This window comes from Mus musculus, chromosome 12, assembly GCF_000001635.26.
Source record: "Mus musculus strain C57BL/6J chromosome 12, GRCm38.p6 C57BL/6J".
Taxonomy (NCBI): domain Eukaryota; kingdom Metazoa; phylum Chordata; class Mammalia; order Rodentia; family Muridae; genus Mus; species Mus musculus.
The window spans coordinates 78428324-78453415 of NC_000078.6; the positions used below are offsets into that span (position 1 = coordinate 78428324).

The window sequence follows — 25092 nt, forward strand, 5'->3', positions numbered from 1 at the left end:
CACGTGGAAGCTGAACAACACTCTATTCAATGATAACTTGGTCAAAGAAGAAATAAAGACATTAAAGACTTTTTAGAGTTTAATGAAAATGAAGCCACAACATACCCAAACTTATTGGACACAATGAAAGCAGTCCTAAGAGGAAAAGTCATAGCTCTGAGTGCCACCAAATGGAAACTAGAAGCTTGGCAGCACACCTAAAAGCTCTAGAACAAAAGGAAACAAATTCACCCAAGAGGAGTAGACTTCAGGAAATAATTAAACTCAGGGCTGAAATCAACCAAGTGGAAACAAAAAGAACTATACAAAGGATCAACCAAACCAGGAGCTGGTTCTTTGAGAAAATCAACAAGATAGATAAACCTCTAGCCAGACTAACTAGAGGGCAGAGAGACAGTATCGTAATTAACAAAATCAGAAATGAAAAGGGAGTTATAAAAACAGAATCTAAGGAAATCCAAAAAAACCATCAGATCCTACTACAAAAGCCTATACTCAACAAAACTGAAAAACCTGGATGAAATGGACAAATTTCTAGACAGATACCAGGTACCAGAGTTAAATCAGGACCAGATTAATGATCTAAACAGTCTCATATCCCCTAAAAAATAGAAACAGTCATTAATAGTCTCTTAACCATAAAAAGTCCAGGACCAGATGTGTTTAGTGCAAATTTCTATCAGGCCTCAAACTATTCCACAAAATAAAAACAGAAGGTACTCTACCCAATTCATTCTATGAAGCCACAATTACTCTGATAACTAAACCACATAAAGACCCAACAAAGAAAGAGGACTTCAGAACAATTTTCCTTATTAATATCGATGCAAAAATACTCAATAAAATTCTCAAAAACAGAATCCAAGAAGACAGCAAAATGATCATCCATCCTGACCAAGTAGGCTTCATTCCAGGGATGCAAGGATGGTTTACAATACTGAGTCTGTTTGTATATAAACAAACTCAAAGACAAAAACCATGTAATCATCGCATTAGATGCTGAGAAACATTTGACAAAGTCCAACACCCCTTCATGATAAAAGTCTTGGAAAGATCAGGAATTCAAGGCCCATATCTAAACATAATAAAAGCAATCTACAGCAAACCAATATCCAACATCAAACTAAATGCAGAGAAAATTGAAGAATCTGACTAAAATCAGGGACTAGACAAGGCTGCACACTTTCTCCCTACCTTATTCAGTATAGTACTTGAAGTCCTAACCAAAGCAACTAGATAACAAAAGGAGATCAAGGGATACAAATTGGAAAAGAAGAAGTGAAAATATCACTATTTGCAGATCATAAGATAGTATATACAATATTCCACCAGAGAACTTCTAAATCTGATAAACAGCTTCAGTGTAGTAGCTGGATATAAAATTAACTCAAACAAATCAGTGGCCTTTCTCTACACAAAGGATAAACAAGCTGAGAAAGAAATTAGAGAAACAACACCCTTCAAAATAGTCAGAAATAATATAAAACCCCCAGGTATGATTCTAAGGAAGTGAAAGAACTGAATGATAAGAACTTCAAGTCTCTGAAGGAAGAAATCAAAGAAGATCTCAGAAGATAGAAAGATCTCCCATGCTCATGTATTGTCAGGATTAATATATTCAAAATGGCTATCTTGGAGAAAGCAGTCTATAGACTCAGTGCAATACCCATGAAAATTCCAACTCAATTCTTCACAGAGTTAGAAAGGGCAATTTGCAAATTCATGTGGAATAACAAAAAAACCTAGGATAGCAAGAACTATTCTCAACAATAAAAGAATCTCTGGTGCAATCACCATGCCTGACCTCAAGCTGTACTATGAAGCAATTGTGATAATTACATGGTACTGGTACAGCAACAGACAGGTAGATCAATGGAATAGAATTGAAGACTGAGAAATGAACCCACACACCTATGATCACTTGATCTTTGACAAAGGAGCTAAAACCATCCAGTGGGAAAAAAGCCAGCATTTTCAACAAATAGTCGTGGCTCAACTGGAGATTATCATGTAGAAGAATGCGAATTGATCCATTTTTATCTCCTTGTACTAAGGTCAAGTCTTAAATGGATCAAGGAACTCCATATAAAACCAGAGACACTAAAACTTATAGAGGAGAAAGTAGGGTAAAGCCTTGAAGATAGGGGCACAGGGGAAAAATTCCTGAACAGAACAGCAATGACTTGTGCTATAAGATCAAAAATCGACAAATGGGACCTCATAAAATTGCAACGCTTCTGTAAGGCAAAAGATACTGTCAATAAGACAAAAAGGCCACCAACAGATTGGGAAAGGATTTTTACTAATTTTAAATCTGATAGGGGACTAATATCCAATATACATAAGAAACTCAAGAAGCTCGACTCCAGAAATTCAAATAACCCCATTTAAAAAATGAGGTACAGAGCTAAACAAAGAATTCTCAACTGAGGAATACCGAATGGCTGAGAAGCACCTGAAAAAATGTTCAACATCCTTAATCATCAGGGAAATACAAATCAAAACAACCCTGAGATTCCACCTCACACCAGTCAGGAGGGCTAAGATCAAAAATTCAGGTGACAGCAGATGCTGGCGAGGATGTGGAGAAAGAGGAACACTCCTCCATTGTTGGTGGGATTGCAAGCTTGTACAACCACTCTGGAAATCAGTTTGGTGGTTCCTCAGAAAATTGGACATAGTACTACCGGAGGATCCCACAATACCTCTCCTGGGCCTATACCCAGAAGATGTTCCAACTTGTAATAAGGACACATGCTCCACTATGTTCATAGCAGCCTTATTTTTTTTAATTAGGTATTTTCTTCATTTACATTTCAAATTTTATCCCAACAGTCCCCCAGCCCCCCCCCCCATTCCCCTACCCACTCACTCCCACTTCTTGCCCCTGGCGTTCCCCTGTACTGAGGCATATAAAGTTTGTAAGACCAAGGGACTTCTCTTCCCAATGATGGCCGACTAGGCCATCTTCTGATAACATATACAGCTAGAGACACGAGCTCCGGGGTTACTGGTTAGTTCATATTGTTGTTCCACCTATAGGGTTGCAGACCCCTTTAGCTCTTTGGGTACTTTCTCTAGCTCCTCCATTGGGGGCCCTGTGTTCCATCCAATAGCTGACTATGAGCATCCACTTCTGCGTTCATAGCAGCCTTATTTATAATAGCCATAACCTGGAAATAACCCTGATGTCCCTCAACAGAAGAATGTATACAGAACATGTGGTACATTTACACAATGGAGTACTACTCAGCTATTAAAAACAATGAATTTATGAAATTCTTAGGCAACTGGATGGATCTAGAGGATATCATCCTGAGTGAGGTAACCCAATCACAAAAGAACTCACATGATATGCACTCACTGAAAAGTGGATATTAGCCCAGAAACTTAAAATAACCAAGATACAATTTGCAAAACACATGAAACTCAAGAGGAAGCAAGACCAAAGTGTGGATACTTTGTTCCTCCTTAGAATGGAAAACAAAATACCCATGGAGGGAGTTACAGAGACATTTGGAGCTGAGATGTAAGGAAGGACCATCCAGAGACTGCCCAACCCAGGGATCCATCCTATAAACAGCCACCAAACCCAAACACTATTGCATGTGTCAGCAAGATTTTGCTGACACGACCCATATATATCTGTCCCTTATGAGGCTATGCCAGTGCCTGGCAAATACAGAAATGAATACTCACGGTCATCTATTGGATGGAACATAGGCCCCCAATGGAGGAGCTAGAGAAAGTACCCAGGGAGCTGAAGGGGTCTGCAACCTTATAGGTGGAACACAATGTGAACTAACCAGTACCCCCAGAGCTCGTGTCTCTAGCTGCATATGTAGCAGAAGATGGCCTATTTGGCCATCACTAGGAGGAGAGGCCTTTGGTCTTGAGAAGATTATATGCTCCAGTATAGGGGAATGCCAGGGCCAGGAATCGGGAGTGGTGGGTTGGGGAGCAGGGTTGCAGGGAGGGTATAGGGAATTTCCAAATAGCATTTGAAATGCAAATGAAGAAAATATCTAATTAAAAAAAAAACAAAAAAACAAAGACAAACTGGCAAACAACCGATTGGGAAAAGATCTTTACCAGTCCTAAATCTGATAGGGCACTAATATCCAATATATATAAATAACTCAATAAGTTGGGCTCCACAAAACCAAATATCCCTATTAAAAATAGGGTACCGAGCTAAACAAAGAATTCTCAACTGAGGAATACCGAATGGCTGAGAAGGACTTAAAATAATGTTCAACATCCTTAATCATTAGGGAAATGCAAATCACAACAACCCTGATATTCCACCTCACACCTGTCAGCATGGCTAAGATCAAAAATCCGGTGACAGCAGATGCTGGTGAGACTGCAAGCTGGTACAATCACGGTGGAAATCAGTTTAGCGGTTCCTTAGAAAACTGGACTTAGTTCTACCAAAAGATCTAACAATACCACTCCTGGGCATATACCCAGAAGATGCTCCAACTTAAGGACACATGCTCCACTATGCTCATAGAAGCCTTATTTATAATAGCCAGAAGCTAGAAAGAAGCCAGATGCCCCTCAACAGAGGAATGGATACAGAAAATGTGATACATTTATACAATGGAGTACTACTCAGCTATTAAAAACAGTGAATATATGAAATTCTTAGACAAATGGTTGTATCTGGAGGATATCATCCTGACTGAGGTAACCCAATCACAAAAGAACACACACAGTATACACTCACTGATAAGTGGATATTAGCCCAGAAGCTCCAGAATCCTTCTTACAAGGGGAAACAAAATACCCATGGAAGCAGTTACAGAGACAAAGTTCAGAGCAGAGACTGAAGGAAGGACCATCCAGAGACTGCCCCACTTGGAAATCTATCCCATAAACAACCACCAAACCCAGACACTATTACAGATGCCATCTTGAGCTTGCTGACAGGAACCTGATACAGCTTCTCCTGAGCGGCTATGCCAGTGCCTGGCAAATACAGCAGTGGATGCTCACAGTCATCCATTGGACGAAGCACAGGGTCCCCAATGGAGGAGCTAGAGAAAGTACCCAAGGAGCTGAAGGGGTTTGCAGCCCCATAGGAGGAACAACAATATGAACTAACTAGCACCCTCAGAGCTTTTTGGGACTAAACCACCAATCAAAGAAAACACATGGTGAGACTATTGGCTCTAGCTGCATATGTAGTAGAGGATGGCCTAGTCGTTCCTCAATGATAGGAGAGGCCATAGGTCCTGTGAACGTTCTATGCCCCAGTAGGGGGAATGCCAGGGCCAAGAATGGGAGTGGGTGGGTTAGGGAGCAGAGGCGCGGGGGGGGGGGAGAAGATTTTCAGAGGGGAAACTAGGAAAGGGGATTTCATTTGAAATGTAAATAAAGAAAATATCTAATAAAAAATGTGAGGAAAAAAATAAGGTTAGACATACCCAGGATAGCACAGGGAATAAATTATTTAAGAACAGATAATATGCACCACTCCTGGGAGCTTTTGTTTAAACTCACATGGAAAGAGGGAACAAACTCCAGCAAGAATCCTGCTGTTTAGGTGCACATGTGTGTACATGTGTGCATACACTCTCTCCCCGACACACACACAATACAGAATAATAAATGTAATTTAAAGTTTGTTAAAGTTCTCCATGAAAAATTACAATTTACTTTAAAGATGAAGCACAAACCTAAAACAATAAATAGTATATAAACTTAGAGACAAGTTCTGTAGATAAAAATAAACCCAGGAAGGATGATGATAGATAGTCTAGGCAGGAAACTCATTGTAATTAAAGTAGGGCCATCCATTTAGGAAGATGACATTTGAGCAATGACATAAAGAAAAAAAGGAAAGAGGACTGAATCATGTAAAATGATTCTGCCCCTTTTAGTATAATAGTATATAGGTATAGGGTGACTGGTTTATGTTTTAACAGAAAGCCCGTTGGAAGGCAATTTTAAAAGTATAGGAGAAAAATTAAGAGTGACATAGATCAAAAGAAGGAGGGGTAAGAATGGAAATCTGTGTACTGGGGAGGAAAGAAGACAGGAGAAAGCCCTGACTGTCCATAAACACATGATTCTTCTGCCTTAGCCTCTCAAGTGCTAGAATTAAAGGCCACCATGCATAGCCAACTGATATATTTTGAAAGAAATAACAGATGAAAAAAGAAAATGAGAAAAGCCATTATTTGGCAGGATTGGTTTTAATGGTTTGAGGAATGTATTGCCATTTAGTGAAATGAAAAACATTGAAGGATAGGAAAATCTAGGGAATTAAATTGGGTTTTTACTTCAATGACAGAAATATGAATTGCTGTGGAGCTCAAAGCAAATGTCTGAAGAGTTTTTGAGTTATGGATATAAATTAAAATCCAGGACAATTGATGAGATCACCTAGGTGTTAGCTAGAATTATTGTGTATTTATTGGTATTACTGCCCCTGATGGGTTTTCCTAACCTAATTTTAAAGATGTAGGGAATTTTTAGAAATTTTCCCCACTGCTCACTCATAATGAATGGAAGGAGTCTCTCTGAATCAGAACCTTGACCTGCACAGAAAATACCATTAGTTGGCCATCCTCAAATTTTACCTTGATGTGAATTTTCCCAAGTACCTCCTTGCTGGAAACTGTTTGCACTGGAGGTAAGTGTGAAAGGGGAGGTTGTGGGGAGTGATGGGTTGAGGGCTTCCTTAACCTTTCTCAGACCTCAGAAGTGCTTTGATTCTGAGGAAGAGAAGGTTCAGGCTGGTTCTTCTTTCCCTGAACCAGTTCATAGAGCCCTAAATTTGACCTGCTTTCCTCAAACTGGGAATCAGAAATCCCTTTTCTCTTCTGTTTTTCTGCTGCAGAAATTCCCAACATTCCCATTTTGTGGGCTCCAGAAAGGGGTAAGCGAAGACTTCAATCCCAGCCAATCATTTTCAGATTAATACTTTTTAGTGTTTTGGTTTATTTTCCCATCATAAAAAAACTGCTTTGACCCATTTTTCCCATTTATTTAATTTCCTGTGGATTGTTACATATCTATGTCCTAGGGTAATTCTATATCCCTGGGCAATAGAATTTAGACTCATCTGCTGTTTTCCATTTGTGTGCTATTTCTTGTGAATTCTCATGTGCAGTTTATGAATTATTTCTTAGATGGAAGACACCCAGTTCAGGGACTTTTTGCTCTGCAGTCTCATCTTTTCCTGAATGGTGTTTTGTTCCCCTGCTGACAGCTTGTCATTACTTTACTTGACTGCTTCCGATGATCTGCCATTGCTTCTCTACTGTCCTGTCTTCTGTTTGATTGCCTGTGGATTATCTCCACTTTTTACCTATTTTGATCTGCTGAACAATTTGTGTTCTTCTCACTGGTGCTTTACCCATCAGCAAATGCCCTGATCCTTCCATATCCATCTGCTATTTCAGCATTTAGACTCCCAGCATTGTGTATCTGCTCCTGTACCATTCCCTATACTGTGGCCTACTAAGTTCATCATCTGCCTGCCTGATTTCGCCCTGTCCAGTATGCTTGCAATAGTGTAAGTAGGTACAGATTATTTAGCACTTCTTTTCTAAATGCTTTGTCCCTCTGGATTGGACTGCTGACTAGGTTGCCTGACTATTGCCTCATCTTCCTATTTGCTTCCATTGGCTGTACGCTTATTTTATTTGAGACATGGCATTCATCCCCAGTGAATTTGTGACTTGCTGGTTTGCTCCTACTGCCTTCCCTTGTATTTCTCTGCATCTAATGAATCAGTAACATTGTTCCCTGTTGTCTTTAACACTGATCAGATGTTACTTCCAAGAAAAATTTGCCTATATATTGTCCAAATATGTCTTAGGAATAGAAAATGATTTGTTACTTAACAGCCAGGTCAGTTTACTCCTAAACTGACTCAAAACTCAACTACCACCTGTTATTTTTGCTTGTTATACAAGTCTCCATTCTTATTTTTTTTGAGGATATTTTTTAAACATGCATCATTCTTGCCTCATATGTTCAGCATCATACGTTATACACATTGTTTTCTTATGTGTGGGATCTTTCAAAAATGTTCCATGTTATAAATTTGTGATTTTATTTTACATAGTTCTCAAAGGTTTCGTCAAGACAGTTTGCTTAATTTTATCCTTTTAAGTAGTAGAAAAAAATTACCTTAAACGATATTTAATTATTTTATATTTCTTAGTAGTTCTGATTAGAGTAGTTTCAGCTCTGCTCAGTTTTTTCCTTGAAAAATATAATTTCTTCCTCCCCATAATTTAATAGTATCAGTTATACTACTATAGATCTTTTTGATGTATTCATCTTTCCCTCCTTTATAACTTCTTTTCTTGTGGGAGGGTAGAGCTTTAAAATATACATTTTCAATGTTACAGAGTGTTTGGCATCTAAAAGTATTTTATAATGTATATTTTATAATCTTATGTTGACATGAAAAGCCAAACATGAGAAGCAGAGAAGAATTTTATAGTTTGTAAGTCTAAAAATAAATGTAAAGTGGGATGTTTACAAGTACATACGCGTGTGTGTGTGTAAATTTTAAATGCCCTTTATGTTTGCTGCATCATTGTCCTTGAAATGTAAAAATTATAAATATCTATATTCAATTTTATTTAACTTTATCTAAAGCAAATGAGTTAAGGAAAAACCTGGAAAAGAAAGTGATAACATTAGAGATAAAGGGGGAAACTATTGACAGGGTTTCTAGGATTTCTGTCTTAATAAAGTAAGTAAGTATGATATATATATATATATATATATATATATATATATATATATATACACATATATATATATATATACACACATATATATATATATGTATACACACACACACACACACACACACATATACACACACACACACACACACATAAATACACACATATACGTATAATATATGCCAGTCTTTGGGGGAAGCAGAAGCATGTAGATATTTGTGAGCTCTAGGCCAAGCTAGTCTGGTCTACATAGCGAGGGCCAGGCCAGGCCAGGCCAAGAGAGACACATTGAGATCCTATCTCAGAAAAGAAAGAAAAATACATTGCTTAAAATTTACCACAGAAGTGTAAAAATCAGTATTTTCAGGGGCATTTGTACAGTCATCCTCACCATTTATTCCAGAATCATCTAGTATGTTTGTGTATGTATGTATGTATGTATGTATGTATGTATGTATGTGTATGTATGTATGTATGTATATAATTTCCTAATATTTCATCCCTCACCCCTAGCAAACTTTATTTTCTGTTTTATCAATTTGCCTATTGTAGATACTTTATCTAAATCAGAAGACATTTTTTTGCCTTCTGTCCTGTTTTACCTAACATAATGTTCCTAAGCTTCCGTGTTGTAGCATGTGTCAGAAGTCCATTCCTCTTTTCAACTATATGTCTATGCCAATTTATCACTTCAGCTGTTGAGTAAGCACTTGAGTTGTTTCTGCCTTCTGGCTATTAGCAGCAGTGCTGCTGTGAATTTTGGTATACAAGACTTTTGTTTTGCTTTGTTTTCCCTGTTCCTTTTCCTTTATCAACAGAAGTATATGTAGGAATAAATTAATAGCAAAGAGTTCATGAAAACTGTGTAAAATGCATGAAAAGTCAGTAAGTCCAAGATACTGTAGTATTAAAAGAAAAATGATAAACTTTTGGACAAGCTATAAAAGGCCAGGTTCTAGGAGATTTAGGAGATTCAGGTGTGGTGGCACATGTCTTTAATCCCAGCACTTGGGAGGCAGACACTGGTGAATCTCTGTGAGTCAAATGCCAACCTAGTCTATAAATCAATTCCATAACAGCCAGGGCTACACAGAGAAACCTGTCTTGAAACTGGGAAAGGGGATAACATTTGAAATGTAAATAAACAAAATATCCAATGGAAAAAAAAAAGAAAAGAAAAACAGCAATAACAATAAAAAACCAGAATGATGTTACACAGGTTTTGAGTGCTTTAGATATAGCAAAAAATAAAGTTTTGGGTTGTTTGTTTGTTTTAAACAACAGAATGGTGTATAGTGTACATTTAAGAGAATAGAGGTATTTGAAAAGCAAGGTTTCAAAAAGGTGACTAACATAAGCAGATAGAGTTATATTTAGGCTCTAAATTGTATAAGAATTAGAACTTTAATTTAATGGGCTTTTTATCATGGACACCAAATGTACTTACAAAGACTTTCCTAAAACAGATTCTTGGTCTGTGTGTTACAACAGTTGGTGTATGTGTATCACAGTTTTATCTAAATTTAACTTTTTTTTCTCTTTTATTGATAATAATTTTTATACATAATATCCTGATTATAGTTTTTCCCCCATCTACTCCTCTCAGTTTTTTCCCCACCTCCTCTTGCATCTAATCTTACTCCCTTTCTGTCTGTTAGAAAACAAATATGCTTCTAAGGGAGAATGATGAAACAACAGAGTAAAACTAACACATTGGAATAGGACAAAACTGAAAAAAAGGACCCCAGAAAAGACACAATAAACAGATATGGATTCAGTGACACACTCCATCATATACTTAAAGTCCCATTAAAACACTAAACTGGAAGCCATAATGTATATGCAGAGGTTCTGTGGAGGGGGGAAGTATATGCATATGTATGTGTGTGTGTATGTTTGTGTATGTGCATGCATGTCTGTGAATAAAAAAAATAAGAAAAAAACCCTGACATGACAAAATGAGGCAAAAAGCCTCCAATGATCTGGTTGAGTTTGTTTTCTCTTGCTCATCTACTGCTGAGTATGCAGCTCTACCTGTAGGAATGGTTTGTTTCCCACTGAGCCTTTAGCTCTAGGATCCCATGGAGTGCAGGCAGATGCCTAGCCTGCCTCAGTCTCTGTGAGTTCATATGTGTGCTTATTCTGTTGATGCTAAATCTAATTCTATACCACAGTGTCAAGACTTAAAGAAATAAAGTTAGTTACACATTTTCTTCAAGAGTTTTGAACTGGAATATGTAAAATGATAATAGATAAAGGATAAAATAATTTGAATGCATGAAACTATGTCTTACTCATATCCAACCTTTGTTGGGGTGAATTTTGTTTATTCTTTATCAACTGAGTCTCTGTCCTAAACTAACACAGAAAACACATTGGATTCCAGGAGAGAAATAAAATTCAACAACAACAATAAAATGCATTTATAGTATCATTGACCATACTGTGAAATTTTGTTTTCTAATTCTAATTTGTGAGAGAAAATTTCAAAGTTAGAATGTTTGCATGTAAAATAATCATTTCACTTCTCTAGGCCTCACTCATTCAATGAGAAGAATCCCTTCTGAGCTGAGGAGATGGCTCAATGAGTAAACAACATGAATTTGAATCACCAACACCTAGATTAAAGCTGTATGTGAGAACTGCTGTTTTATTATAACCTGAGTTCTGAGGGTTCACAAACATGGTGGTCACATCACTTGCTGGCTAACCAACCCAGCCTAAAGGTAGTGCTCCAGGTTCAGTAAGAGACATTGTCTAAAGAATTAGAGTAAACAGTGATAGAAGATAACTGACTTTGTCCTCTGCATTCCATATAGGTGCATCTAGGAAACCTACCATACACACACACACACACACACACACACACACACAAGTGTACATACATTTGTTTACTACACATTCATACATTTCAAAAGAATGACCTCTTTATTTAAACCTCATCCCTGCCCTCAGATGGTGACAATAATTTGTGTTTTATTTGAAGTCTCTTTAATTTAAAGTTTTTTAATTAAAAATAGTTTTTCATGTACTCAGTTCTGATTATTGTTTACTTTCTCCAGTTCTTTGCAGTTTCTATGATCCCTTTCTGCATCTGTTTAGGAAACAAACAGGTGTCTGAAAAATAATAATAAAATAAAATAAGATAAGATAAAAGCAAACAACTCTAAATAGGACCAAACAACCAAGAACAAGAGCCAAAGAAAAAGTAGAAAAACGTATGAACATGAAAATGCATAGGTTCAAATTGGGAGCCATAATATTTACTCAAAGGACCTATAAAGTTAAAAAATTAAAAATCAGGGGATGGAGAGATGGCTCAGCAGTTGAGAGCACTGACTGCTTTTCTAGAGGTCCTGAGTTCAATTCCCAGCAACCACATGGTGGCTCACAACCATCTGTAAGGGATCTGATGCCTTCTAGTGAGTCAAAAAACAGCTACAGTGTACTCACATACATAAAATAAATAATTCTTTAAAAAAATTAAATGCCAAGATTATTAATTTTGTACCCTGCCATTTTTCTCAAAAGAGTCACTTATGTATATTATATCATTCACAAATAGGATACATTAGGAATATTTTTAATGTTAATGCCTATAAATTCAGTGACATTGAGATTTCATACATGGTTATAAGTTGTCATAATTTAAAGTGAAATAGCTGGATAGAATAGATAATAGAATTAAATAGTCAGTAGGTTGTACTTAAATGTAATTGTAAACACACTGAGAAATATTTGACTGTTGTGTCCTCTTGTTCCAGTTAGTAGGGACAGAGTTCAAGAGTTTCTCTTGTCAGTTAAAACTTACGTGAACTCCTAATGTGAAAAAGTTCAGACATATTCATTAGCTTTTATTGTGTATTTGATAAACTAGTCATCTGAACTAATCCATTATTCCTTTTTATATTGATATACTCAACCTTGAGTCCTGGTTCTTTTAAAATTTCAATAGGGTAACTTTTTTCCCCCATGGATTGATTGATTGTTTGTTTTTGAGTTGTGCTCCCATGTAGCCCAGGCTGGCCTTTGATTCACTATATAGCTGAGGGTAACCTTAAATTTCTGGTCCTTCTGTCTCCATCTCCCAATTTTAGAATAATGGGTATGTGCCACCATGGCAGGTTTATGGGTTCTGTTGAGCCTAGTGCATGTTGTAGTGGCAGTCTCCCAAATGAATTATATACCCAGGCCCTAAATGTATTTCTAATATGCTATAAAACATTTATATCGTCAAACACAATTTTCTCTCAACATAATTTGCCTAGGATTTAAAAAAATTATTATTGATAATATCACCTACAACCTAGTTTCTAAATTAATATTCTTTACCTGGATTTAACTACACCCTAAAGCCAGTAGTAAACTTTCCTTTGTTCTCCCATCTGGTTTGGGTTGTTTCGTTTTGTTTTTGTCAGCTTTTTAAGGTCTCCACTTATCTCCTCCATGGCTACAGCTCAGCTGTAACTTCAGTGGCTACTGCACAGCTCTGGCTTGGTACTACCCTAAGCACACACAGTCTGTTAGTCCATACTTTCAGATTTTCAATAGGGTAACTTTTACTAACCTGTTTTTTCCCTCTATATTCCAGATTTTCCTACTAATTTTTTAAAGAGATTTATTTATTTTATGTGAATACACTGTTGCTCTTCAGACACACTAGAAGAGGGGATCAGATCCCATTACAGATGGTTGTGAACTATCATTTAGCTGCTGGGAATTGAACTCAGGACCTTTAGAAGAGCAGTGAGTGCACTTAACCACTGAGCCATCTGTCCATCTATCCTAATGTTTTTATTGTAATAATATAGGTATGAAGAAAGTTTCCTTTTCAAGAGAAAAACACTAAAATATTTAACATTAATAGTTTAAAAGATTATTCTTTGCTTGTATTCACACTGAAAATCACTTTAAAACAGGCTATACAAAGAGATTATGTAATGTAGAGACCTAAGATTTAAAAAGACTTATGTGATTTTATTTGTAATGAGTATGTTTTCTTGTGATCTTTGAACTCCTATTTTAATTTCAAAGAAACTGAAAATACAGTTGTGTGTTTTCTTTGTGTGACAGTCAATATACGCCAATATCTCTCCTTATGAAGCATCAAATCCTTTCATATTTCATAACAACCCCCTCGAAATTGTGAATAACTACTCTCTAGCAAACTAATCACTGTTAAATTTTTCTTCTCATTTCTCTACCAAGTACTACTTATGTTTATTCAGGATCTTGCAAATAGTATGATTACAATGCAGCTTTTCTCCTGTCAACATTTGTAGTACAAGTTTTACTCCTCATTCTCTGGTATATAACTATTAATAATAGCAGGCACCAGTACACTAATCCTACTTCCTCTGATATTTTAGTCCTTTTCCCTCTATTATTATGTATTTTAGGAGTGCTATGAAAATTAACTGTGGCATAAAATGTCAGGCTGGTAATAAAGAGATGGTTAAAAGATAGTAAATCAGGACAACAGGATACATTCGCAAATGAAAACACTTGCCACCAAGTGTGAGACCCCAGGGTCACAGGGAATAACACAATGGAAGAAAAGAACCAACTCCCAAGAGTCATCCTTTAAAGTCCACATGGATGCAGTGGAATTTGTGCCCTACACATACAATCACACACAAATAAATAGAATACTTATTTTTAGTTTTGTTTATTTTCATGTGTTTGATTGGTTTTTAATTTTGTATTTCATTTTTGTTTTTGTTTTTGTTTTTTTGAAACAGGGTTTCTCTGTGTAGCCCTGGTGGTCCTGGAACTCATTTTGTAGACTAGGCTCGCCTCAAATTCTGAGATCCATGTGCTTCTGCCTCCTGGGTTCTGGTGTTAAAGGCTTGTGCCACCACCTCCCAGTTGGAAAAATAACTTTTAAAATATATTAAATTACCTCAAATTGAGAAATCTCCACAAAACTACTATATTTATATTCAGCAGCTATTTAGCCGTTTTAAATTGATACCTTCCCAAGTTTACTATTTAGGTATCTGGTTATTTACAAATGTAAGGTAAGACCAAAGTTTATTTTATCTTAGAATGCTGTTTTTTAATTAAATTTGCTCTGACGATTTCAGAGTATATAATGCATTCTCATACTTTGATCACCCTCCTTATCTCCCTTCCTCCCCTGTAAAATGATCTCATCTTTCCAGATCTCTGTCCCACATTCTTGTCTTTGGTTTGCTTTGTGATCTACCATATTTAACCAGTGTCATTTGTGTGACCATAGATTTGGAACTCTCCACTGGAACTCGGTGAGCTTATGAGTTGGTACACAATGACTGTGGCTTTCCCCCTCTTCTCTACAATGCTTTTTGTTACATTGTAATATTGTATACTTATAAAGAAATTAAGAGATTTTCTTCATAACATGCTACTTCTAGATCCAACTCCTGAGACCTGATTCTTCAAATGCTCAGGAATCAAGTCTTCTCTGGTTGGTTGATAGCCATAGTGCTCCATTGCATGTGTAAATACTTATAAGTCAGAAGTAGCAGTCTTCTTATAAAGATCATAAGAAACTAAAATAAACTTTACCTGTGTTTTTTTTCTTCCTCTACTGCCTACTAATCAAAATTAATACATTTTCTGAGAGAAATACAAGGAAGCAAGCTATCCTGCTTCTCAAAACTGTTAGTTAACTACAAAGTAAAATGGTGACCAGCCATAGGAAATTCCTCTTTAATGAGCAAGTCTGTTGTTAAATTTCTCTATTTCTTTTTTAGTGTCAGGACATAAGGGTGTTAGGTTTCAAACAAGGGACAAAAGACTATGTAAGGTACCTGTTAACATAATAAAATGGCCTCTGGCCAGTCCCTCTCTCCCTGTCCATATGTGTTACAAGGTCCTCTTGCCTGGCCTACCTACCTGAAATGGTCTGTCCTTTTCTAACTTCTCTGATCCATAACCCAGCCATTTAATTATGTGATCCTTTTTGGCCTCTTAGCCCCTTGGCTGCCATTCCAGATTCTCTAGCTCCTTTCTTCTCTTCCCTCTCCCTTCTCTTCTAACCCTTCTCCCTTCTCTCCTCTCCTTTCCTCTCCCCATTCCCCTTTATTCTTTCCCCTAACCCTTCTCCTTATATTTCCTCTCCTCAAATGCCCCAGAAGACTTAGTTTGCTGGGCACGTTCACTTTAGACACTCCTATATGTCTCTGTTTCTGTCCCCCCTAGAAGGGTACATACCCTTCTTTTATTTATTTATTTTTTTCATTCAAGAGACACAGTGACATATATTGCATAGTTTTTGTATTGTGTATGAGGTATTAAGTGTGATTTAACTGTAAATTGTTCCAACATTTAGAGACTCTCACAAGATATTCCCTGACCTCTATATGTGTGTTATAATGGCATATCCTCTCCAACCTCACCTGCCCCCAACAAAATCAGGTTTTTTTTTTTAAAAATCAATTAAAAATTACTTATTCAAAAATTTGAAGTGTCACAATGTCTTACAAAATTGTCCACATAGAATGTTTCAAAATTTATATAATTTCACTTTGTGAAATTTCATATTCATTATTGCTTTATAGGTTTACTAATCATTAGATTAAGTTGCATATTTAATAGGGCTAGAAAGACAGTTATTGATAAAGTACTTGCTTTATAAGCATAAGAACCTGAGTTCAACCCCTAAACCCATGAAGAAATAAAAACAAAAACAGCCCTGTACCTTGGGCACATCTGCTTTAATTCCAATACTGAAGAGTAAGGGAAAAGTAGATCCCTGGGGCAAACTATCAAGCTAGCCTAGCCTACTTACTAACCTTGGCCAGAGAGTATAACCTAGAGGTACTATAATGAAACCACTGAGGTGGCCACTCCAGGATTACAGGAGTGGGAAGTGTTTATTGTGGATGGGGGAGGGACTGAGGGAGGGGAAGACAGACAAAGAAGGACAAACAGATCAACCAGAGGCATCTGGAAGAGTTCAGAGCTAAGAGAAAAAAAGCAGACTAAAAATGGTCAGTTCTGTCTGCAAGAGATGAGGGAATATCTGTGACAGAGTGGAAACCTACTATTATAGAGGAGTGATCTGGAACAGCCTGGAGCCCAGCATCATGGAAGAGCTATGGCATATTGTGTGAGAAGGGAAAGGATACTAGAGAGGGCTTTAAAGCCTAGAGGCTAGCATGGGTTTGATAATGTAACTACAGGTATTTGTCAATGGCAAGTCATATGTTTCTTCTGTCAGTCAAGGAAAATGACTCCTTTTGGCTGGTGGAGTTCCTGGATAATTATAGCTTTTATCTAGCCACCAGAAATCCTTTAGTCCAGCTTGAGCTGAGCCAAGACTTTCATTTCTGGACATGTGCACTGCCTGAGACCTAACGGTTACAGACCATACCTTTAAACAAGTAAAAAGGTGGACAGAGTCTGAAACACAACAGCCAAACTTGGCCTCTGACCCCACATGCACAAACATCCCACCTTGCACACATATGCACAGACACATACACAAAATTACATATTTTATTAGTGAATTGTGTATTAATAATGTAATGAAAGTTTCCTTGTATCCGTCCAGCTTTATTTCTTACTTTAAGCCACCTGGAGCTTTTTGGATTGTTTTTGGTTTTTTGTTTTCTCTGTTTTCACTGGGCCTGTTGTTTATTGTAACCACAAGAGGTGATTAAGAAATTGCCAATCCATAAATAATTTTATAACTGAAATAACTTAGTTGGAGAGCATTAGTTGAAAGATAGTAGTCTTGACTTGCTCATTCTTATGTTTATCTGCATAATTTTGAAACATAAATATAATACAATTCATTAAAATTCATTATTTAAAAATAAAAAGATTCATTGAGATTTATTAAAAACTCCATTTTTTGACATCCACACTCTTATTACTGTGGTCAGACTGAGAAACACACCTTGAATCTAAGCCATAAGATTAGCAAAATGCTGTTTTTTCTAAAAAGTTATTTGTACTTTGTAGGTCCTATTTTGAATATTGCTGACATATTTAAGTTTTTTTCAGTTATCCTTATGCTTATGCTTTGGAATATTCACTGCTAACAAGTTTGTAGATAGAAAATTATTGAACTTGAATAATTTAGAAATCATGATATATCTATAGACATAAACTAAAAGTTACCTTATAGTTAAGACATTATACATAACTACCTTTAGCAATCATTATTTTAATTTCCCAAACTTTCATTTTCACATAGAAATTTCAAAGTAGACATTAGCATACAGTTAATATAAATTGTATTTGATCGTCTATCTAGACCTTGAAAGCATTTTGTATACTGTTCTAGCATTTAAAAGTCCAGTCTTCAAGAGAATCTATTTGATAGTCAATTAAAAATACCAATTACAAAACTTAAAATCATTTGACAAGTGAATTAAAATAGAACTTCTAGTTTTTCTAGAGCAAAATGTGTATGTGTGAGTACTTTTCAAACTGAGATGATTTTCTTTAGATTTTTTTTTTTTACAGTAGGAGAATTACTTCTAGAATTGAATGGGGAGAGGCAAGTCATGTCATTGAGCATGCTAAGGCATAGAATGTCCCCTGTAATAAAGAATTGTCTAGCCCAAAGTTATTTAGTGGATAAGCAAGACATTAATCTGTTTTTTCCAAGAATAGACTCATTTCTGAAATCCTGACTGAAGTAGAATCCCTGGATCAAAGCTAAACTAGACTATGTGGTGATTATGCATTGTGGGAGGGAGTGAAAATAAGGAAAAAAAAAAAAACATACTGCTTTATTCTAGGCACCAAAGTCTGGATGTTCTGGAAGAGTCTGGATAATTACAGGTTAAAGTACAGACCTGATTTTGATATTTCAGTCTATATTTCATTAAGAAACAGCTCAAATAGAATTTTTGATTTCTTTGGAAAAATAGTCTAACTACAGAGAATTAAGTTTTTCTGTAAGCTTTTCAATTAGTGTATATAAACACTAAAAATTTTATTGGGTATTTTCTTTATTTGCTTTTCAAATGTTATCCCCTTTACAGAATACCGCCCCTACCGAAACCTCCCATACCATCCTCCCTCTTCCTGCTTCTATAAGGGTATTCCCTCACCCACTCACCCACTCACCCACCCATCCACTCCCGCCTCCATGCCCTCGATTTCCCTACACTGGGACATCGAACCTTCAGAGGACCAAGGGCCTCTCCTCCCATTGATGACTGACAAGGCCATACTCTGCTACATATGCAGCTGGAGCCATGGGTCCCTCCATGTGTATTCCTTGGTTGGTAGTTTAGTCCCTGGAAGCTCTGGAGGGTCTGGTTGGTTGATGCTGTTGCTATTCTTATGGGGTTGCAGACCCCTTCAGCTTCTTCAGTACTTTCTATAATTCCTTCATTGGGGACCCCCGTGTGCATTCCAATGGTTGGCTGCCAGCATCTGCCTATATATTTGTCAGGCTCTGGCAGAGCCTCTCAGGAGACAGCTGTATCAGGCTCCTGTCAGCATGCACTTCACTTCGTGGCATCCACTATAGTGTCTGCATTTGGTGGCTGTATATGGGATGGATCCTCAGGTGGGGCAGTCCCTGGATGGCCTTTCCTTCAGTCTCTGCTCCACACTTTGTCTCTGTATTTCCTCTCGTGAGTATTTTGTTCCCCCTTCTAAGAAGCACTGGAGCATCCACACTTTGGTCTTCCCTCTTCTTGAGCTTCATGTGGTCTGTGAATTGTATCTTGATTATTCCGAGCTTCTGGGCTAATATCTACTTATTGGTAATAAAAAAGGAATAAAGAATAATAATTTTTAGTGCATAACTATAGCAATTTAAGAATTGATAAAACTTGTTTGACTTACCAGATGGAACTATTTGTTACAAATAATCATGGGCACATGCTTATTTTTATATTTGCTGAAGAAAGTACAGGAAATTAATTACTGTTTTCCATTCAGATTAGAGTTGCAATCCAGGAAATGCTGTTCCTTTCTACTTTTACCCAATCTGCCTTTGGTGTGGGGGCTGGGAGGGAGGTGATGCTCACAACTGTTTCTAGTAACTGCTTTCTCCAAAACTTCTAGTTCTGAATAAATCTTTATTAAACTTTGTAGATCTTTATTGGCATGTTGAATTTTTCATTTATTTTCTTTAAAAAACCTGATGAAACTTATACTTTCAATTTTACAATGCTGTTGGTAAAACTTTTTAATTTTTACAGACAAAAAGTTTGACTATTATTTGTAACATCAACCTCTATGTGATCTAGGTTCATGGGTTAATACAAATGTATATAAGCTTTGTGTTAAAGGTAATATGTATGCTTTAGGCAAAGATCCTTCCTAGATCTACACAGAATATGGAGCCTTTTTCTGTTTAAAACATATCACATTAGATTAATAGGTTAAAACAAAATTTGAACCAAGTGACATGAATTACCTTTTCAATTTTTCTATTGGTATTCTTTCTGCTTTTGACATAGTCACAATTATTAGTATGTATCATTATTTACTTTTTCAAAGAAAATTAATAAATCATGTTTCTTGTATTGTAACAACAATGTTAACTATTTAAGTAGAGAATGCACATGTATTTAATCTGAGTCACCACAAGTTAAAACTTCTGATTTCTTTTTTTCCCTCAAGCTAAATAGTACATTTTTTTAAACAGTACTGATGAAATCCAGTAGAGAACTGCTTTAGTGAAGTGCCACACTATAGGAAGATACTGTCACACATGAAATACATAGATGAAAAAGTGACCAGTAGCACAGTCATGCATAGGAATATTTTCTTTAAATTAACAATAGGTTTTATGTCCGTGCATTTAGTCCTGACCACTAGAGATTTCATGAACTATCAGGGACTCATACCTGGATAAATTCAATTCTTTCTTTCTCAGAAAAAAATTGATTGTCTATTGCTCTTCACCTAGGGGTGGAGCCTTGTGAAATGTTCCCCAGACCACACTGCCATTTCATTAATGTCATTGCATGGGTATTGTCTAGGCAATCATGCTGTTGAGGTTTCAGTGATGCAGCATATTTGCATACAACTTTGATGCCAGCCCTCAGGATTGTATACAGTGGAATGGCATCATTTATGTCCTTTTATACGAGCTTTCTTCTAATTTTCTTGTGAGCGGGGAGGTCAGGGTGGGGGTTCAAGTACTTACAATAACCAGAAATATACAACATAGAGTGTTGTCCTTCTTTTAATAGCTCTCCACAGTCCGTTTTTATTATTCTGTATTCCTTTTTTACAGTCCAGACTTCATCCCCCTCCTGGTCTGCCCCCCCAACCACTCCCCATCCATACCTCCTCCCCCTTGTCTCCAAGGGGATGTCCCCACTCCCCCACCCCACCCCCACCAGGCTTCCTTACTCCCTGGTGTTAGGAGCATATCTTCTCTCACTGAGGCCAGACCAGACAGTCCTCTGCTGTCTGTGTGGGGGTCTCCAATCAGCTAGTGTATGCTGCCTGGTTGGTGCTCAGCTTCTGAGAGATCTCAGAGGTCCAGGTCAGTTGAGACTGCTGGTCTTCCCATGGTGCTGCCCTCCTCCTCCTCAGCTTCTTCCAGCTTTCCCCCAATTCAACCACAGATCCTCAGCTTCCATCCATTGGTTGGATGCTAGTATCTGCATCTGACTCTTTCAGCAGCTTGTTTGCCTCTCAGAGGCCTGCCATGCTAGGCTTCTGTCTGCAAGCACACTACAGCATCAGTAAGGGTCAGGGCCCCAGGCCTCCACTTGATCTAGATCTCAATTTGGGCCTGTCACTAGACCTCCTTTCTCTCATGCTCTTTGTTTTTGTCCCTGTAGTTCCTTCAGACAAGAACAGTTCTGAATCCGAGCTTTTGACTGGGATAGCAACCCCATCCCTCCACTTGATGCCCTGTTCTTCCACTGGAGATGGACTCTTCAAGTTCCCCCTCCCTACTATATTTCATCATTTTCATCATTTCTTCTATTAATGAATTCTATGACTAAGTAATAGAATATATAATATTCATAGTAAGTTTTTCAAACAATAATTACATCATTTTCTTCACTCCTTTCCCTCCCGTCAAACCCTCTCATGTACCACCCACCCATCTTAGTCAAATCTGTAGCTTCTTTTTCTTTGTTGATCTATCTGTCTAGCCTCCTCTCTAAATATTAATTTTATTTTTGTATATATCCAGAGATACATAATACAACTTTCTTAGTAAATATAATGTTCCCTATATGTATATGATGTCATGGGTTTTTGAAGTTGTATTACCAGTTGAGGACTTCTCTGGGGAAGACCATTCATCCAGCTCTCCGCATTCCCTTTACTGATTTGTCCAGGACTGAGGCCTTCCGTGTTAGCATGTCCATTGATGTCGTCCTTTGCTCAGGTATTGTCTAGGCAACACGACTGCTTATGTGATTTTTATAGAGTTTTGGATGAGTAAGTGGGTAAACAGATGGATGGATTATAGCAAAAAACAAATAAACAAAAAAAGCCTAATAGTAAACCCATTATATCACAGAATTATCTTTGTAGATTTGAAAACTACCCTGCTAACAAAGTTACATATACAATACAATATTATTAATAAAAATTCATTGCAGTGCATATTAGTTCTCCTAGCTGCATATGACTTACTTGTAGATTTATTTTTTATTTTATTTGTGTGTGTATGCATGCAAGTGGGGGCTGTGGGAGTGCATGTGCGCACTCACATCACATGTGAACAGGTGTCATGGAGGCTAGAAGAGGTTGTAGGATCCCCTGGAAATGTATGGTGCAGATAGTTGTGAACTGCCTGCATGTGTCCTGAGAACCAAATTCATACTCTCTAAAAGCTGCAAGTTCTTAACCATGCCTGTCAAGTTACACACACCAAAAGTTACACAGTTTTACACCTCATAGTTATATGAAGTGGGGCTGGGTGATGGCTTGATGGTTAAGAATACTTTCTTAAAATTCTTATCCCACCCCTTGGGATTGCATAACTGAGACTGGATAATATTTATATAAATGTCAGCCTCTAGTAATAGTCAAGGGCCAATTGGTAAAAACCTATTCTTTTCTCTTCTCATTCAAGAAATAGCAGAAATTATTTTAACAGTTTTGAATCTACTATAATTCATTCAAAACGGTTCTTATCTTTATTCTACTATTACTTGTGATTAGAAGTGATAGAGGTGTTTTCTTACAACATCTCTTCTGTTTGGATTTTCTAGTGTCTTCCCAATACACACCTTAATTGGCTTTTGCTCTCTAAAGGTCAGAGAGCATTTCAGAATTGTTCCTTTCCTTCACTAGCCAGTGCTTTCATGGTTGAATTATTGTTGTAAATTCCGTATTATTTCAACTCTGCTTCTCAACTATTGATTATAAGTATATTTGTTTTCCTATTATCTGTTAATCTGATACAATCAAAACTGTAAGGTTGTAAGTTGAAATGGAAAATAGGAACAGAAAACAATTACTTTTCTTGAATATCCATTATATACTAGATTGCTTATATCTCATCATTATCATCTTAAAAGATATAGTTATGTTTTCTTCATAAATATATTGAAGCTCAGAAAGATTATTTCCATTTATTTCACAAAGCAAATGGGCAGTAAAGCCAAATTTCAAATATAGATAGTGCATTTGTTTATTTTATGTTCCACTAATATTTATTGAGGATATGCCGCATGTTACCCATTGTGCCATGTGATGCAACAGATCAAAGCCCTGTTCTCTTGGAAACTAACTATGGAGTAGCATTGTCTTCACATATAATGAGTTATTGACCGTACCAGTCATTTTAAAATAGAAAACTAACTCAAAATAGATTATAGCAATGGAAAACTGCATTCGTCACAGATCTAAAAAAGATCTTGTAGATGATGTATTTAAGAATGCCATACTATAGACACATTGTGTTTCAGCCTTCCACCAACTCATCATGATTCATACCATTATAATTTCAAAGCAAACGTAGCAATGCAGAGGACTATCTAGTCATAGTTAAGATCAAAATTTTCTTCTGCAGAACCTCCTAAAGAAAATCAGTATAATATGAACATACCTTAAATACTCCATCTGAAATAGAAATTTCACTGAAAGATTTGCACAAAAGTGGTTCCTAATAAAATAATTCTCTGGAAACTGAAATCCAGTGTTCTAGGAAAACCCATGATATATTTTAGAGAATCTTAAAAAAAAAAAAAAAAAAAAAAAAAAAGAACTTTATCTCTTCCAGGCAAAGTTTACATTATTAGTTACCTCTGGGTCACAGCTTGTTTGCTCAGTTTATTCAGTTCATCACTAGATTATCACATCCTTTGAATTCTACTAAACAGGAATACCTAGTAAGTAGTGTTTCTTACATGGATAAGTATTGTTCCTTGGTCTCTCTATTTTAGATTAAATATACCCTCTTGGCTATCTGTTGGTATTTTTCTACTTGTCCTTAAAACGTGCCATTCTTCTTGGGGTGTATAATCTGTATGTGTATCTCAGTATTTTTTCTTTTGCTAGAATAAAATACTGGAGAATGAATACTTTCAAAGAAAAAGTTTATTTATCTCATAGTTTTAAAAAGGCAGAAAGGAAAATGGCTGTATACAGATCATATGGCAAAAAAAGAAAAAAAAAAAAAAAGCCAAACTGATTCAGAGGTCAGTCTCTTTATATAAATTGTTCCCTTATCAACTGGCTTCACAAGTGATACCACATCACCCTTGTACCAACTTTCAACATTGTCACACCAAGGTCCAAGCTACTAACGTGATTCTTTGGGAGATAAACTATATTCAAACCCATTAAAAGTTAAACCGTGCTTATATAATGACTTTTTATAGTGGGCAATGAAGTCCTAATTCTGCTAAAGAGGTCATTTCATAATATGCTCAACTTTCCTTTGCTTGATATTTTTTAGGACTTTAGATTTCTAGTTTCCTGGAAGTTTTAAACTTTAACAGAGCAGCTTATAATAGAAATAATGTCTCATATCATAAGACCTCAAATTTATATTGAATAGATTGATTTCATTGAATACAATGAAAAATGAGGCAGACAGCTCATAGTTATTCAGCTTTAAACCTAAATAATAATTCATTTTAAACTTTGAAGTTAAGTTTTTGATTTCTACAGCCTGTGGTGCTCTCTCATTAAAGAGTTCATTAAGAAGTGATTGCTATTGTTAAATATTATGCTATTCTTGGTACAGTAAACCAGGAGATTTATCAGTTCTTGGAATCCCATATTTTATATGCATATTAGGACCAAATTACCCATTTACATATGTTCTAAAAATTACACCATCAGTTAGTATCTAATACATACTTGATTTGGTTTAACTGTTTGGTCAAGTATTTGCTCGGAGAAGACAATCAGCCATATGTGCAGCCTTACTTAGAGCTGTCGCTCACTTCTGCTGAACAGTTGCAGTCACAACTTGTTTCCATTCTGTCGT

At 36.5% G+C, this 25092-nt stretch overlaps 1 protein-coding gene across 22 annotated transcripts in view; it reads left to right on the forward strand.

Annotated features, from left to right (window-relative positions):
- Nucleotides 1-25092, forward strand: part of Gphn (gephyrin) — a 467448-nt gene that overhangs the window by 210999 nt on the left and 231357 nt on the right. For 12 of the 22 annotated variants that reach the window (XM_017315079.2, XM_006515903.4, XM_030246732.1 and 9 more), the window contains exon 5: nt 6851-6889. The exons of the other annotated variants lie outside the window; for them this stretch is intronic. In XM_017315079.2, the coding sequence (XP_017170568.1) occupies nt 6851-6889 (39 nt within the window). The remainder of the gene's footprint in view (nt 1-6850; nt 6890-25092) is intronic. 22 annotated transcript variants of the gene reach the window in all.